This window comes from Thamnophis sirtalis, unplaced genomic scaffold (genome assembly GCF_051295495.1).
Source record: "Thamnophis sirtalis isolate CommonGarterSnake01/CBP01778 unplaced genomic scaffold, rThaSir2_p1.2 scaffold_3, whole genome shotgun sequence".
Lineage (NCBI taxonomy): Eukaryota > Metazoa > Chordata > Lepidosauria > Squamata > Natricidae > Thamnophis > Thamnophis sirtalis.
In genome coordinates this window covers 64,240,928-64,255,764 of record NW_028261383.1, presented here as the reverse complement: position 1 = coordinate 64,255,764, position 14,837 = coordinate 64,240,928, and the positions used below count along the sequence as shown (strand labels likewise).

The window sequence follows — 14,837 nt, the reverse complement described above, 5'->3', positions numbered from 1 at the left end:
AGAAACTCTTAAGTTCACATATTCAATGATGGCCATTCAGTTTGACAGAAGGTTTACTGTAGTTGGGCATGTTATTTAAACCTATTGTGATTTATTTAATAATCCATGGTTTAGCCTTTTGTGTGAAACCAGTCTAAATCGGAATGATGCCAAGCTCATTTGCTTTTGTTGTTATCCAATTTTACTTATAAACCATATACATTTTTTAAATAAATGAAAATGTGTATCTCAGATATTCTTCCAAATGGGCATGTTATTTAAACCTATTGTGATTTATTTAATAATCCATGGTTTAGCCTTTTGTGTGAAACCAGTCTAAATCGGAATGATGCCAAGCTCATTTGCTTTTGTTGTTATCCAATTTTACTTATAAACCATATACATTTTTTAAATAAATGAAAATGTGTATCTCAGATATTCTTCCAAATGAGCATATTTTTCAGCTCCAAATGCTTTGATTTAATAACTTTGGTTGTTTGTTTGCATGTTGACAGGGAAGTCCAGGGCTTGACGGCTTAAGAGGAGAAAAAGGAATACCTGGCATGACGGTGAGGGAAAAGGCCTTTCCAATACATTGGCCTGAGCACATTTGTTTATCGTTTTTGCCAGCTTTCTACTAGTGAATGAAACTGAAGCCTAGTAACATTCTGAATCAGAATCCTGAGACAGGATTGGGATTTGTGTATTCCTAAATTCATTTTAGGTGGCTGCAGCAGCAGAGTTTTTTTTTTTCTTTATCAAAAATTACATGTAATTAAGCACTGAACTTGATCGCTCATATTCCAGACTTTTAGAAGGCTTGCTTTTGTATTTTGCTTTGACCTGGATGCTGCTTTGGAAGGATTTGATGAAGAAAATGGAAAGGATTATTTCCCACATTTATGGGAGACCTAGACACAGTGCTGCCTTGAGAGCAGACCCTGCCCTTTGAAATACCCTTTTGCTTGAGATTCAGCAGACCCCCACCCTCCTCTCCTTCTGGAAAGTGTTAAAGAGCTGGTTCTTCCCACACGCTTTGTGCTACAGGGAGGCTGGAGCTTAGTAAAATTATATATTGATTGGGGGGGGGAGTATTGTTTAGGAGGACAATGGGAGTTTTTATTATGTTTTTATGGGTTTTTGCAGTTTTTATTGCTATTTCTAAGCTGCCTGAGTAATAGTGCACAATATATATAATAGATAAATAGTCATAAAGTAAAGTAATATTAGACTATAAATCTAATAAATAAAACATTATTGCTTTATAATTAACTGTTGAGAGTCCATTTGGATTGTGGGTGGGATAACTGTGCAATGAATGAATGAATGAATGAATGAATGAATGAATGAATGAATGAATGAATGAATGAATGAATAGCGATTAGTTCTGTATTATTTGCTTTGTGCTTTTTTGTAGGAAGAAGAAGTCCGACAATTTGTCAGGCAAGAGATGAGTCAACATTGTGGTAAGTAAGGCTAATTGGACCCTTCAACTTTGCCATTTTCCCTCTAGACTCTTTATACCCATATTCTCATTTTCTTGTAAACAATTCAACTCATATCTGCCCTGGATGGTGCTGAAGCATGGTTATTCAATGGGACGGCTATGCCTGGTGTTTTTCATATGCTCTGTTTAGCAATGTGTTGTTTGATCCAAATCACTCAGTAGGTTAGAAATTTGGGATTAGGATCTATTTCATCTTTTTTTAACTGGATGTGTGCTTACTGGGGAAATTGCAGATACGTCTTTTGCAACAGTGGGGAGGATTTTGAATGTCATATACAGTTTACTCCAGGGTTTTTCAAAGTCCTGTCCCATAGGTAGATGTTTTTGAGGAAAAAAATGTCTGCTACTTCTGCCTTGTTTCTCATACAAGAAGCAGCTAGAGACAATTTCCATAGGGAAATAAGTTGTGAGTTCAATCCTAGGTAGAGGCAGATGTAGGGTCTCCTGCTTGGACAGCGGGTTGGACTAGATGACTTGCAAGGTTCCTTCCAACTCAGTTAATCTGTTAAATCAAAAGAAACCACAACATGAACTGAAAAACTACTGAAATCCCTAATTGCGTCAGTCTAACCTAGTGTTTCTTAACTTCAACACTTTAAGATGTGTGAACTTCAACTCTCAAAATTCCTCAGCCAACATGAAGTTGAAGTTCACACTTCTTAATGTTGCTAGCATTAGGAAACACTGATTTAAGCAATAGGATGCAAGTTAGACCTGAAAGAAGATAACAGGACATCTACTGTATCATCCTGGTTATAAAAAGTTGAAGCATTAAAATTGCAACAAAATTCCAGCTTCCCCGAAATTCCTGTGAAAAAAATAGTGACCCTTATGTCCCACCTAGAATTGTATTTCTGTTTAAAAACTGCCGGATGGTCTCTTATCACAAAATGCGTGTTCTGTTGAATGGATTGTTTCTCTGTTTTTCATTTCAGCTTGTGGAGGCCAGTTCTCTGTTTCTGAACGGCGTAAGTATTTTCTAAATGTCTTCCTTTCTGTAGTACTTGTAATTTGAGACATTAATAAAGAGGTATTCAATATATCACTCCTAAACATACCAGTTATGTAAAACATTTGAGGAATACTGATTCAACAGAATGAGACAAGAAAGTAAACATACCCTGGATGGGTGGCTTCCTTTCTCTATCATAGCAATGCTATTGAGTCCTGGCATCCAACCCATGCTGATTTCTTTCTTTCACTTGAGCAAAGCATATTTGCCTAGAAAAATGTTCCATCCTGTCTTTGATATTTACTATTTATTTGTTTGTTTAGCTATTTTAAAGCTCTCATTCAGCAGTCAGGCAAACTTATTTTAGAAAGAGGAACTAGAAACTGAATTATATGTTTTCAAGATTCAAATAGATGTTTGAGAGACCCTGCTTTCTACCACACATCTGAAAAGTATTATGAGTATTGTGAGGAGTGAAATAGAAGAGTAGGAATGCTACTTTATCCTATCCTCTATCCTACCATGGCAAGAAAGTGTACATAAAAGACAATAGTAGATAGTAGTAATTAAGGGGAAGTTACAACTGAAAAAAGGTTAAGTAACCATCCTACCCTTGCTACTTTTTTGCTCCGGATTTCAGATCTTCTTGCTCACTCTCCTTTTTCAGTGCTCCACAAAGATTCGCATTTCCATTTCCAAGTCTTTTACTTTAGACTTAGTTTGGTGACAAAAGAATTGAAATTCGTAATTTTGTAGTTTGAAATGCAACATTGCATCTGGTGAATTACAGTAATTATCAGATTAGAAAAAATTGGCAACCAATCTCTGGGGGAAGGAAGGAGGGAGGGAGGGAGGGAGGGAAGGAAGGAAGGAAGGAAGGAAAGAGGAAGGAAGGAAGGATGGATGGATGGAAGGAAGGAAATGAACGGTGCATGAGAAATGCATGCAGGAAGCAGAAGAAAAAATAACTCTGTAAATGTTCAGCTCTCTAACAGCATGAATGGCTTAGAAAGCAGAGGGAGCCTATCTACTTTATAGGAAGATGTGAACTGTTCACAAATATTTAGCACCTATGATTATGCATGACATCAGTATTCTTTCAATCAGTAATGACAACAGATGTAAACCTTGGAGAATAAGTGTGTTGTGCTTATTTGTTTCACTAACTTTAAAACATTCCAATTGTACTAACCAAGAGGCCTACATTGTGCATTAGTGTAGTGTTTTTAGCCACTCAAATTTGCCTGCATTCAAAAATTTTCCATTCAAAGACAGGTAGTTTAAAATTAATCCATAAAGATTGTTCTAATATCTAGGATATGTTTTTTTGTATTACTGACTAGCTCGGATATTTATTTATTGGGGGAAATGTCTGGACCAAACGTAATTTCTAATGTTGGATTTCCCCCCTTACCAGAGGGAGACTACTTGTGGAGTACTGTGAATCCATTACCATGGCAAATCCATTGTGCTGCACTGCGCTGCACAGTAGAATTCATTTTATGGCAGTACAGTAGAAGCCATTTTAAGACACAACAGGCTGTATCTTAACAGAACACAAAACCCGAGGGTTTTTAGGGGTGTCTTACTCCCACAGTATTGGTTTCCAGAGAGTAAGTCATCTGTTTGGTTTGGTTGAAATTGCTTGAGGCGTTCCAGAGTTATGCTAGAACATACACACACACAGGCGTTTTTATATATATAGGCTTTATTTGAGAACTCTCTCCTCTCTACGTACATAATTATTACTCACTAACTTTTATAGAAAAGTTCAAAACGCGATATGTTTTCTGAAGGTTCTTGAACCTGGAAGCTGGAAGCTTCTTCTCTTGAGGTGGGGAGGTCAAATATGTGCCAATTATTTTTATGGTAGTTATGTGCCCACTTAGGTTTGCATTGTGGCTTCTTCTTCCCCAGGTAATCTCCCCAATGATCCATCCACCCACCCATACCCATCTGTTAAAGCTCAAATAATCCCTGTGCTTAAACTGTCCCATGCTGAGGAAGAGGAAGGTGAGTCTTGTTTCTTAGTATTTTTTGCTTTTTTTCTTGCACACATTGTAGGCTTCTTGATGTTATTATGCATAAAATGTTTTCTGTCACACTTTCCCTGCAAGAATTGCGTATTTTCACTTTTCCTTTCAGTCCACTTTGGAATTCCAAAGTAGGGTGTACTTTGCAAGCCAGGCATTATCAGATTGACAATCTATTCTTCTCTTGGAAACAAGAGGAAGGATATGATTAGCTTTGTTTTACTTGGAACAAAATGAGGACCTGGATTGTTGGGGACACAATGCTGACTCTGTAAACTGTTTAAAGAGTGCTATAAAGCACTATGAAGCATTGTATAAGTCTAAGTGCTATTGCTATAATAGCTTATGAAAAGGAAGAGGGATTGCATATACTATTCTATAAATAAAAGCCAGGGGAAATAAGAATAAGTAGCAGTAACATAATATTGCTTAATTCATTTCTTTAGTAATGAGTAATTCAGTAATGCAGCAGATAAAATATAACAAATAATATGTCAAATACAGTAACATAAAAATGCAGTAAAAAATAGCCATCAAGCTAATTGACATTTATAATTTATAGTGCCCTAGTGTCATCTGGAAGTGCCTTTGAAAATCACTCAGAAGCTCATAATACAGTGGACTGGGCAATACTGAAAATTTCGATTGGCTTGATGTCTATTTTTTCTGAATTTTTATGTTTCTTTTTGATTTTATATTATTGTTTTTGACATATTAGTTATATTTTATCTGTTGCATTACTAAATTACTCATTACTAAAGAAATGATATGAACAATATGTTTTCTTTATGCCCTTTTGTGTTTTAATCTCTAAACTCATTTTGGAATTGGGCGGCTTAGAAATTTAATATTTTCATAAATCAATCAATTGTCTTTTCTAGGAATACAGTTCTAAGTGTACCCTACCTCACAGACTCAATATATTTGTTGTTCCTTCTTTCTCATCAAGTCTTCCTTACCTGAGATTTTTTGAATGAGCCTTCTCTGTTTTGTAGGGAGCCAGGAACGAAACATATTGAAAGCAAGTAGGCCTGAGTATGAGTATATCTACACAGAGGAAGACTATGAAGAGGGCCTGGTAGCAGACGGGACTGAGAGTCCTATGTTGAGGGATGGTGAGTTACATCAGTCTCTGATATGTGTTTGAAGGATCGGCACATGCCTGTCGATGGTGAAAGGTTGGAATCCTTTGGAAACTTGTGGAAGTGATGCTCAATTAGGGTTTTTACACAAAGGATAATTTTGTTATAAGCTATTCCTTTTACATATGTATGTAGTTATTTTACAATATTGCTAGATTATCTCAATTGCAAAACTCGGATTGGATTTCAACGAAAGCAGAAAAACAAAATAAGAAGAATATTTCTTTTTTTAAAAAAAATGTAAACCAGTGTTATAATACTGTATGCAAGTGGGAAGGGGCCCTTGCTTATTTCTGGGGAAAGCCTGGAGCCAATTAAGAGAAGGCCTATTGCTTAACCCAAGTCCTTTACGTGACCCGTCAAAAGCGCGGACGACAAAAGCGCGATCGACAAAATCGCGCCTTTGACGTCATCACAGCGCGACGAAAAAGATCGAAAAATTCAAATAAAAATTAATAAAAATTAAATTAAAGCAAGCCGATTCACATAAAGGTAAGGGTTAGGGTTAGGGTTAGGGTTAGGGTAAGGGTAAGGGTTAGGGTTAGCTTTAGAGCGTTAGCGTTAGCGTTAGGGTTAGGATAAGGGTTAGCGTTACGTTTTTCGTTACTTTAACGGTTAGGTTTAGGGTTAGGTTTAGGGTTAGGTTAAGAGTTAGGGTTAGGGTTAGGTTTAGGGTTAGGTTTGGGGGGGTTAGGGGAAGGTTTTAGCTTTATTTTTACATTTTTTCGATCTTTTTCGTCGCGCTGTGATGACGTCACAGCGCGCTTTTGTCGAGCGCGATTTTGTCCTACGCGCTTTTGTGGTGGAACCGTCCTTTATACACTAGCTGGCAATCTTGGATTTTTTTTTTTCAAAAAAATAATAATAAGAAGCTGATGGTGTGGTCTACTTACTAGGAACTTTAATTCTGTACCAATGCCATTAGAAGCAATCCCCATTACCAGTAAATTGATTAAACTGTATAGTTTCTTTCTTGAGAAGGAAAATGTAGATAATATGTAAAGACTGCTCTAAACTGGGATGTCGAAAGTTTATTAACTTTAGGCTTCTACTGCTTAGCATTGGTCTTTAGGTTGACATAGCTGAATGGACATACACAAAGTGTAACTGGGTGTAACTACCAGCACTCTATGTTCTTTCCAGCCTATTCTTGTAATATCAGTAAAACTATATCTAGAGCAAGGATGTCAAACTCAATTTCATTGAGGGCCACATCAGGGTTGTGTTTGACCTCGGGAGGCCCAGGTGAGCATAGCCATCTCAATGACACTCATGTCGGCACCTGTGCTCTGCCAGCGAAAATGCAGCCTTCCTGAGATCTGTTTTCACTGGCAGAGGGTTGCAGGAGGCCGTTGCAACCAAAAACGGAGCTCAAAAGCCTGTTTTCACTGTCAGAGGCACCACAGGCCGGGCCTTTACTGTTTCCAGGGTGGCCCAACGGGCCAGATCTAAACACCATGTGGGCTGCATCCAGGCTGTGGTTCATGAGTTTGACACCTTCGATCTAGAGCATTAGTGAAAATGGCCACATTTCTGTTGAATTGCAGCTACGCGCAATGCCTAAAGTAGCACTGTTGCATCTTAGATAAGCTAATGCCTTGGCTTGTTGCATCCTCACTTGTTATTTTTTCCCCCAGCTGACCTGTGCACCTTGCATCTGGAAGAAGGCACATGCAGCAGATTCACCCTAAAATGGTACTATAACCAGAGAGTATTGGAATGTCGGCCTTTTATCTACAGTGGTTGTGGAGGAAATTCCAACCGCTTCAGCTCCAAAGAGGACTGTGAGCTTTACTGCAAGCCCCAGGCAGATATAGGTAAGAGCTGACAAAGCATCCCATGAAGTGCCTACTCTTCCCACCTTTAATAGTTCTAAATATTGTAGTTTTCCATGATGTTTCACCGTCTCTCTATCTATCTCTCTCTCTTTTGGCAGTTAATAGCACAGTGGATAGAAACAAAACGGTATAAATGCTGAAGTGAGTTTGGAGAACCGATGTACTGTCTAAAGAAAAGAAGAGTTGCAGCCGTTTGGACTCCCTGCCATTCTTATCATGCATTAGTTATACACCTGGCAAGTGATCTGTGACTTGAGAATCTCCTTGCTGCCATTTGTACTGCCTGCAACACAGTTCCTTGTGGTTACATATGTCCATAGGACTGTGTATGTGTGTACGCGTAGATCGTTTGTGTGTGGGCTGCTTCAGCTGGAGCAGAGAAATGGTGCTATTCTATTTTTTTTAACAGTAGTTTTGTTGCTCTTGATTTATTATTATTTTTTAAATTAAGGTGCTTTGTTTAATCAAATGGGAAATATATGCCTACCATCTATTATGTATAATGTAAAGAAAAGACATATTTTTAAATTAGAGTTCTTTAACTTATTTGATACTGGTTAACTAATGACACGTGGAATGTATTGTGGCCTGACCAAATTCTGATTCTGCCTGCAACTTGCAGGTTTATGAATCTATATATTATTCCTCTAGGAGTAGATTAACAAGAAGCCCACTGGACAGTATCACCCAGGCTAATCCTGAGAGGCTAAAATGTCTTTCCAGTCATAAATATACAAAAGACTTTTGATTCACAGGCAGTGCTAGAGTTCGTTCCATAAATTGATTTCATTATGAGCAGAAATTATTAAGGAGCACTCCCCTAAACTTTTTTTCATAACTTATGATTTTTATTGTTAATAAATAAAGTTTGGGGAATGCCTGGCTTTTTCTGAGCCTGAGATGTCAAAAATAAAATTGTCACAGAATGGAATATCTTTCCCCAAAGCATTTTCTTTTCCCTGCCATCAGTTTTCAAGCCTTTAGAGTACTTGAATACCTTAACATTTTCAACTCTTGAACAAAATAATGTCAGCTGGTGGGATTTAATTCTGAATTTCTTTGTGTCCAAACTCCATGGATTAAAATGGTGGCAAGGCTGGCAAAATTCAAAGTTGCAAAGATTCATATATTTTGTATTGTGAAGAATAACTGAAAAATTAAATTTGAATATTGAGAAAAAATAATTGTCCATTACCAGGAGCAGTAGAAGTTCAACTATATGACTAAGAATTGCTTCATCCTGTGAATGTGCCTAATATTTTACTAAATTAATTGAAGCTAAGGTAGATCATCACATCCATTGACAAAGTATGCCATATGCTTGGAGAATATTATGTTCCATGTCTTTTGAAATACTTGGAGCTCTAGGACAACCACAGCTATTCTATATATGGCTGCACTAGGTAAATATTAAAAAGCATAATTGTTTTCCATTTTTTTCTTGCAATTGAACATACCTTGAATGACCACTAGCTATAGGTAGTCCTTGACTTACGACCACAATTGAAACCAAAATTTCTGTTAAGTGAGATATCTGTTAAGTGAATTTTGCCCCATTTTATGACCTCTCTTGCCACGGTTGTGAAGGGAATCAGTGCGGTCGTTAAGTTAGTATCATGGTTGTTAAGTGAGTCTGACTTCCCTAATGACTTGTTTGACAGAAGGTTGTAAAAAAGGACACTGGGACCGTCATAAACAAGAGACAGTTGTCAAGCGTCTGAATGTTGATCACGTGACCATGGGGATGCTGCAATGGTCGTAACTGAAAAATAGTCATGTCACTTTTTCAAGTGCCATTGTAACTTTGAACTATAACTAAACAAACTGTTGTAAGTTGAGGACTACCCTTAGTCTATTGCTTCTTTTCCCCCATTTCAAGGCTACTTCTAGACATCTTAGTGCCTTAGGTAAAATTCTACTCTGGCGCCCCCTATGGTCTGGATCATCATCTGGTTGTTAGGAATTTCAAAAAGGCACCCACTCGCCTCTTTCTTTCTTTAGATTTTCAAGCCCCAGACAATTTTTTGCTTGAGGATTAAATTGGCATTGTCATCTTATTTACTGCAGAACTATATTTAATCCTCAAGCAAACACGGTGACTCACAATGTGAGCGGTTACCGCTTTTAAACTTTTTTATTTTGTTTCTTTAGAAGTCTTTTCAATTTTGGTGTCTCCTAAAATTTGATGCCTCTGGGACAATGCCTTGTCATCCTTAACCTAGAGCAGTGATGGCTAACCTTTTTCTAACCAAGTGCCCAAAACATGCAAACCCCCAAAATGCAATGCGCTCCCATGTACCCCACCTGCTGTGTATGCACGCATGGTTCCCACATGCACCCATCCCTGCATATGTGCACATGCCCTTCTGCATGCGCTCTCCCCCCCACATGTGCAACAGAGTTCCAAAGGCCAGATGGCTGTTGGGGGGTGTGCACGTATCCACGGTGGAGCTGAACTGGGGCAATGGCTCGTGTGCCATCAGAGAGGGCGCTGCATGCCAGAGATTCACCATCACGGATCTAGATTCACTCTTCGTTCTTCGGAAAGGCATGAATGTGTGGATTTTACCTCGAGATGGCAAAGAGTGTTTCTACGGATTTCTGCATAGAAAGCTCAGAAATGTTTCAGAAATGTTCTGTAGAACATTCATTTAGCCTCTTGCAAAACTGGTTTCTCACCTGTGGTGCCTTAAAGATTAAACATCAATTATCTACTCATTCACATTATTAAAGTGCAGCAATTCTACCCCAAATGTGCATAATGTCCAAGTAAAGTACAATAAACTAACATGCATCATGTCTACTTTCTTCTCACCAATATGCTTAAGAAAGCAAAAAATGTTGGCCAAAGAGAGCTACCTTGGTGTACGTATATATGGTGCTATCGCTATTTATCACTGTTGTATTTTCAAAATATTGAATGTACATATCACTGCAGAATTTTTTTCGGTTCTATGTAAGATTCCTCTATTGATGATATTACGGTGCAAAAATCTGAATGTGCTAATCAAATAAAAGTATACAGTACCTCACTGAATCAAGTGTGTTTACTGATTTGTTAGGCCCATCACAGATATTTTCCCCTACCTCTCAGCCCACACATCAGACTTCAGCATTTGGTCTGTAGCCTTTGGTCTGAAGAAAGCTTTTTCTGTGGTCCCATCCATATTTCTGAATACTGAAAGTGAGTACACTTTAATGGAATACTTAGGGGACAGTTCAACTAACATAGCAGTGCAATAGCTGGAGTTTGATAGTGATAAAATGGACATATTTCTACATTCATTACATTTGAAACTTTAGGTGACCTGTACAGTTGTCCCTTGTTCTTTTATTTTTGTTTTTAATTTTAAGATTTTTTTGAAAGTACCAGAGTACAAAAGATAACCAGTACAAAAGGGCTGTGCAATATTAAAAATGATAGTTTTAGCCCTCAAGTTGTCAGACTGGGGAAGACTGCAGTATATAACCAAATTTGATTCACTACCTCCTGTTGGGTACGGAATCAGCCTTGCTGATTAGATTCAGGAATTTCAGGTGAAAAGAGACCATATCAGAAAAGCAACTTTAAAAGTGTCATCAATCCAATTGCATTGTAATGGGAATTGGATTTCATTTTTTTCCCTTGAGCAACTGATCAGGCTCGCTAAGATACTCTGCTGTGGAAATAATATCATGTATGCTCTTGCAAACAAGTAAGAATTGTCACCTCCTTTTACTGACCCCTGATTCCAATGTTTTAAGTACTTTGAGATAACAGTGGCTGGCAGTTTGGTGCAAAGTACAGAGAGCATTTACATTGTGTGCTTAAAGGACACGGTAAGAAAAGGTTCTCCACTCAGATTCCTCACAGGGTTGACCATGTTCTTTGAGGACAACTTGAGCTACGGTAGGTGTCTTTCTCTCGGGGTATATTCCTCTTATTCAAACATCAGTGGTGGAGGAAGTACTTGCAAGGGTTGCCGATCAGTTTCTTCACTTTCCACAAGAACAACTGGCAACCAGAAAGAATTATCATTACCATCTCATTTAATGCTAATAATAAAACAGCAACAAAATAATAAATCTTGAACCTATCGATTAGTGAACGCATCATAATTATTCAGAAGGCAAATGCTGAAATAGTTTTGTATGATACAAGCAATTGCCATGCTGGCTAGATGAGCATTTTCACAGCAGGCTAAGTATATGTTTTCAGCAGTTGTACTGAGATGTTTAGAAAAAAATATGGAGTGCATCTTTTAATTCCTTTAGCTGACAATACCTTTTTGTCTGATCAGAGACGGCAGCAATTCTTTTAGTTTGAGCTTAAGCTTAACACAAGAAACAAGACGTCTTAATGAATATGCTAAATATAAGAAGGCTTGAGATAATGCAGGCATGTATGATCTGTGGTCCATGGTCACATGCAGCCCTGGATGGGTAATGTGGCCCAAGATTGTACACTTTAACATTATTATGTGATCTTTGCCAATAGTTACTATATTACACATTAGAATATTCCTTTTCACTCAAGGCAGCCCAGGCAAGACAAAAGATTGGACATGATGGTGTAGTGATTAAGGCAACAGGCTAGAAACCAGGAGACTGAGTTATAGTCCCACCTTAAGCACAAAGTCAGTTAAGTGACTTTTGGCAAGTCATTCTAGAAGCAGGCAATGGCAAACTATGTCCAAAATCTTGCCAAGAAAACTACAAGGACTACACCAGGTAGTGACTAGGCATCAACAATGACTCAAAAATCACACAGGCAAGGACCAGCAATGCCTATCAGTACGTATCTCAATAAATTTGTGTTTTTGTACTAATTAAATTTGAAATTGAAAACAAAACTCTAGATTTGTTTCATATGTGCATTAAAGTTTGATCTTCCTATGTATCAAAACAGCTGAATACCAAATAACATCACTCATCAATATTTCATTACTTAAAAAGCTGTGTAGTTGGCAAAAAGCTTAGGACAGCCTTCCTCAATTCCCTAAAGTCCTACAGATATATGGATTTCAACTCCCAGAGTTCTAACCAAGGGATAATGATAATTGGAAATTTTGGGGGTCGAAGTCCACTCTTGTGGAGGTCCTGGGTTGAAGAAAGTAGGTTTGGAAGACAGGTGAGTTAGGATTCCAGGCAAAAAAGTTACTAATGCTCTCTAGCAAAACAGAAAATACACAGAATTTAATTGAGAATAGAACTCCAATAGAAGAGAATAGCTCAGGTTAGAATTGTGGAGGTTTTGGTGCTCCTTGAGCTTGGTAGTTTGCTTGCAAAAATTTCATTGCCTGAGTAAACTAATCAGTGCGAGCGAGTGTGGACTTTCTCAATTTATATACAGTAGCTTGTCCAGCCAGTGATGGAGGTGTGTGGTTTTCTTCTTGTAGTTTCCTTAAGTTGTTTTCCACTTGATGGTTGTCTGGCATTAATCTTTGTTTATATGGGTATATAGGCTGCTGGATAATGTGTTGTGACCTTTTGTATTCTTAGCATTTTTACTGTCTGTTTTGAATGGTATATAAAGTGTTTTATTTGTGTACCTGGGCCTGGCTTTAAACAGCTTTCAGAGGAATTCTCTGTTGATGGTACCTTCAGGCCCAAACTGGTTCAAATCACCAGGATAGCAAGCAGATTTCAAAAGTGTCCATTAGCAATGGATCAGTAACTCGTTAGATTGTGCAAAATCAGGTCCCTTAATTGCCATATCCTAGATCAGTGATGGCTAACCTTTTCCAGACTGAATGCCCAAAGTGTGCGCTGCAATTGCGTGCACATGCACCCAACTCCCCCAAAATGCAATGCGCACATGCCCCCCACACGTGTGAGAGTGCCCCGCATGCACCCCACCCTGGTCATGCGCAGCAGAGACCTGATGACCAGTTGGCTGGCGGGAGGCACGTGTGCATTTGCGGCGGAACTGAACTGGGGCAATGGCTCGCGTGCCCACAGAGAGTAAGTAACTTGGTAAGTAACTACATAAATATAACTTTTTAACACTTTGTTTGTTTCATTGCATAAGCCCAATGATTTTCTACAGAAATCTGTGTTGCTTTTTATCTTCTTTCTGGTGACAACTGTATAGCAGTCCTACAAATTTGTGAGCCCAGATACTTCCAAGCAAATCATAATACTTTATATGAAACAAACATAGCCTTCACACTATTCCCTTTAGGGTCAGCAACAATATGCATAAAAAAGACCAGAAAAAAAATGTGAGCTAAAAAACATTTTATTTTAGTTAACACCACCATTCAATATTTTTCTCTATTGTTTTCTATCTTTGTAAACCATGCTTGTTTCTATCATATCCATATACTATTTCACAAATTCTCTTTTATTCTTTACATTTCTTATGTCTCTCTTTTTGAGGTTCTGTCAATTCCATCATCACAAGTTTTTGGGCCTTCCTATTCTTCTCAATCTATTCATTCTTTGTATATTTGTTTCATGAATAAATACCTATTATCTTTGTATGCTCAAATCACCAGAGCATATTTCTTTTATATCAGTCACACTTGTATATTTGATTCACATTAACTCAATACCAATTTATTTTTGATCCTCTCCTTCTTTCATTATGCATGTTTCTGATATACCTGATGCCTTGCATTCATCTTATCAGTACTTTTGTTTGTCCTGACATACCCAGATTTTGATTTCATTAAACAAAATGAGCAGCACACATCTTAGTTACTTTCATTTCAACAAGTACTCTTTCATTACAACTGTCTATGCCAACAAATATTATCTTTCTACCAGTATGTGAACATTTCTCCATCCATTTCCCCATCTCCTGCCAGGTAATGGAAATGTAAAACGATTGGAATCTTTTTACTGAATTTGTTTATTGTGCAAACAATGAAACTTTTTCAGGAAAACAAAAATAGGTAGCAATAGAAAAAGTGGGGGGGGGGAGGCCAGTTTGGGTCAGAACTCCAGGTATTTTTTTTTCTGGAAAATGATTCCAATGAGCACACAGAAAAGTATTGACAGCTCCCAAAAACCAGGGGCGGGGCGGGGGAGAACGAAAAAAAAAAAAAGATCGAGGTTTTCCAAAGGAAACGGAGATTATCTGGAAAGAAACCTCCATCTCTTCTACACCAGAAAAAAAAGCAACGCCAACGTAACCTAAAACAGTTATAAACGGGACGCGCTTATTTCCCCGCTTGCTTCCAATGCACCCACGTTTCCCCGCCCTCTCCACTTCCGTCCTTTGTCGCCTTGCCCGAGATTGGCTGCCAGTCTTCCTTTCCGGCCTGAAGCGGTTGCTCGCGATCATTGGCTTGCAAGGCCCGTGACGTCACCGTCCGGCCTGTTTCCCGTCGTTTCGCCTTTCTCCTGCCCGGCTACAATGAGAGCTCTCTGCAGCCCGCCCGCTGACGAGTGCGGCTGCGC

At 38.3% G+C, this 14,837-nt stretch overlaps 1 protein-coding gene across 1 annotated transcript in view; it reads left to right on the top strand.

Moving 5' to 3' along the window:
* The window catches only part of COL7A1 (collagen type VII alpha 1 chain), a 121,441-nt gene extending 112,318 nt beyond the window's left edge, over positions 1–9,123 (top strand). The window contains exons 115-121 of the mRNA XM_087708992.1: positions 495–548; positions 1,397–1,445; positions 2,422–2,454; positions 4,356–4,451; positions 5,467–5,586; positions 7,251–7,430; positions 7,550–9,123. Coding sequence (XP_087565118.1) covers positions 495–548; positions 1,397–1,445; positions 2,422–2,454; positions 4,356–4,451; positions 5,467–5,586; positions 7,251–7,430; positions 7,550–7,584 — 567 coding nt within the window. The 3' untranslated portion in view covers positions 7,585–9,123. The remainder of the gene's footprint in view (positions 1–494; positions 549–1,396; positions 1,446–2,421; positions 2,455–4,355; positions 4,452–5,466; positions 5,587–7,250; positions 7,431–7,549) is intronic.
* Positions 9,124–14,837: the final 5,714 nt, after the last annotated feature.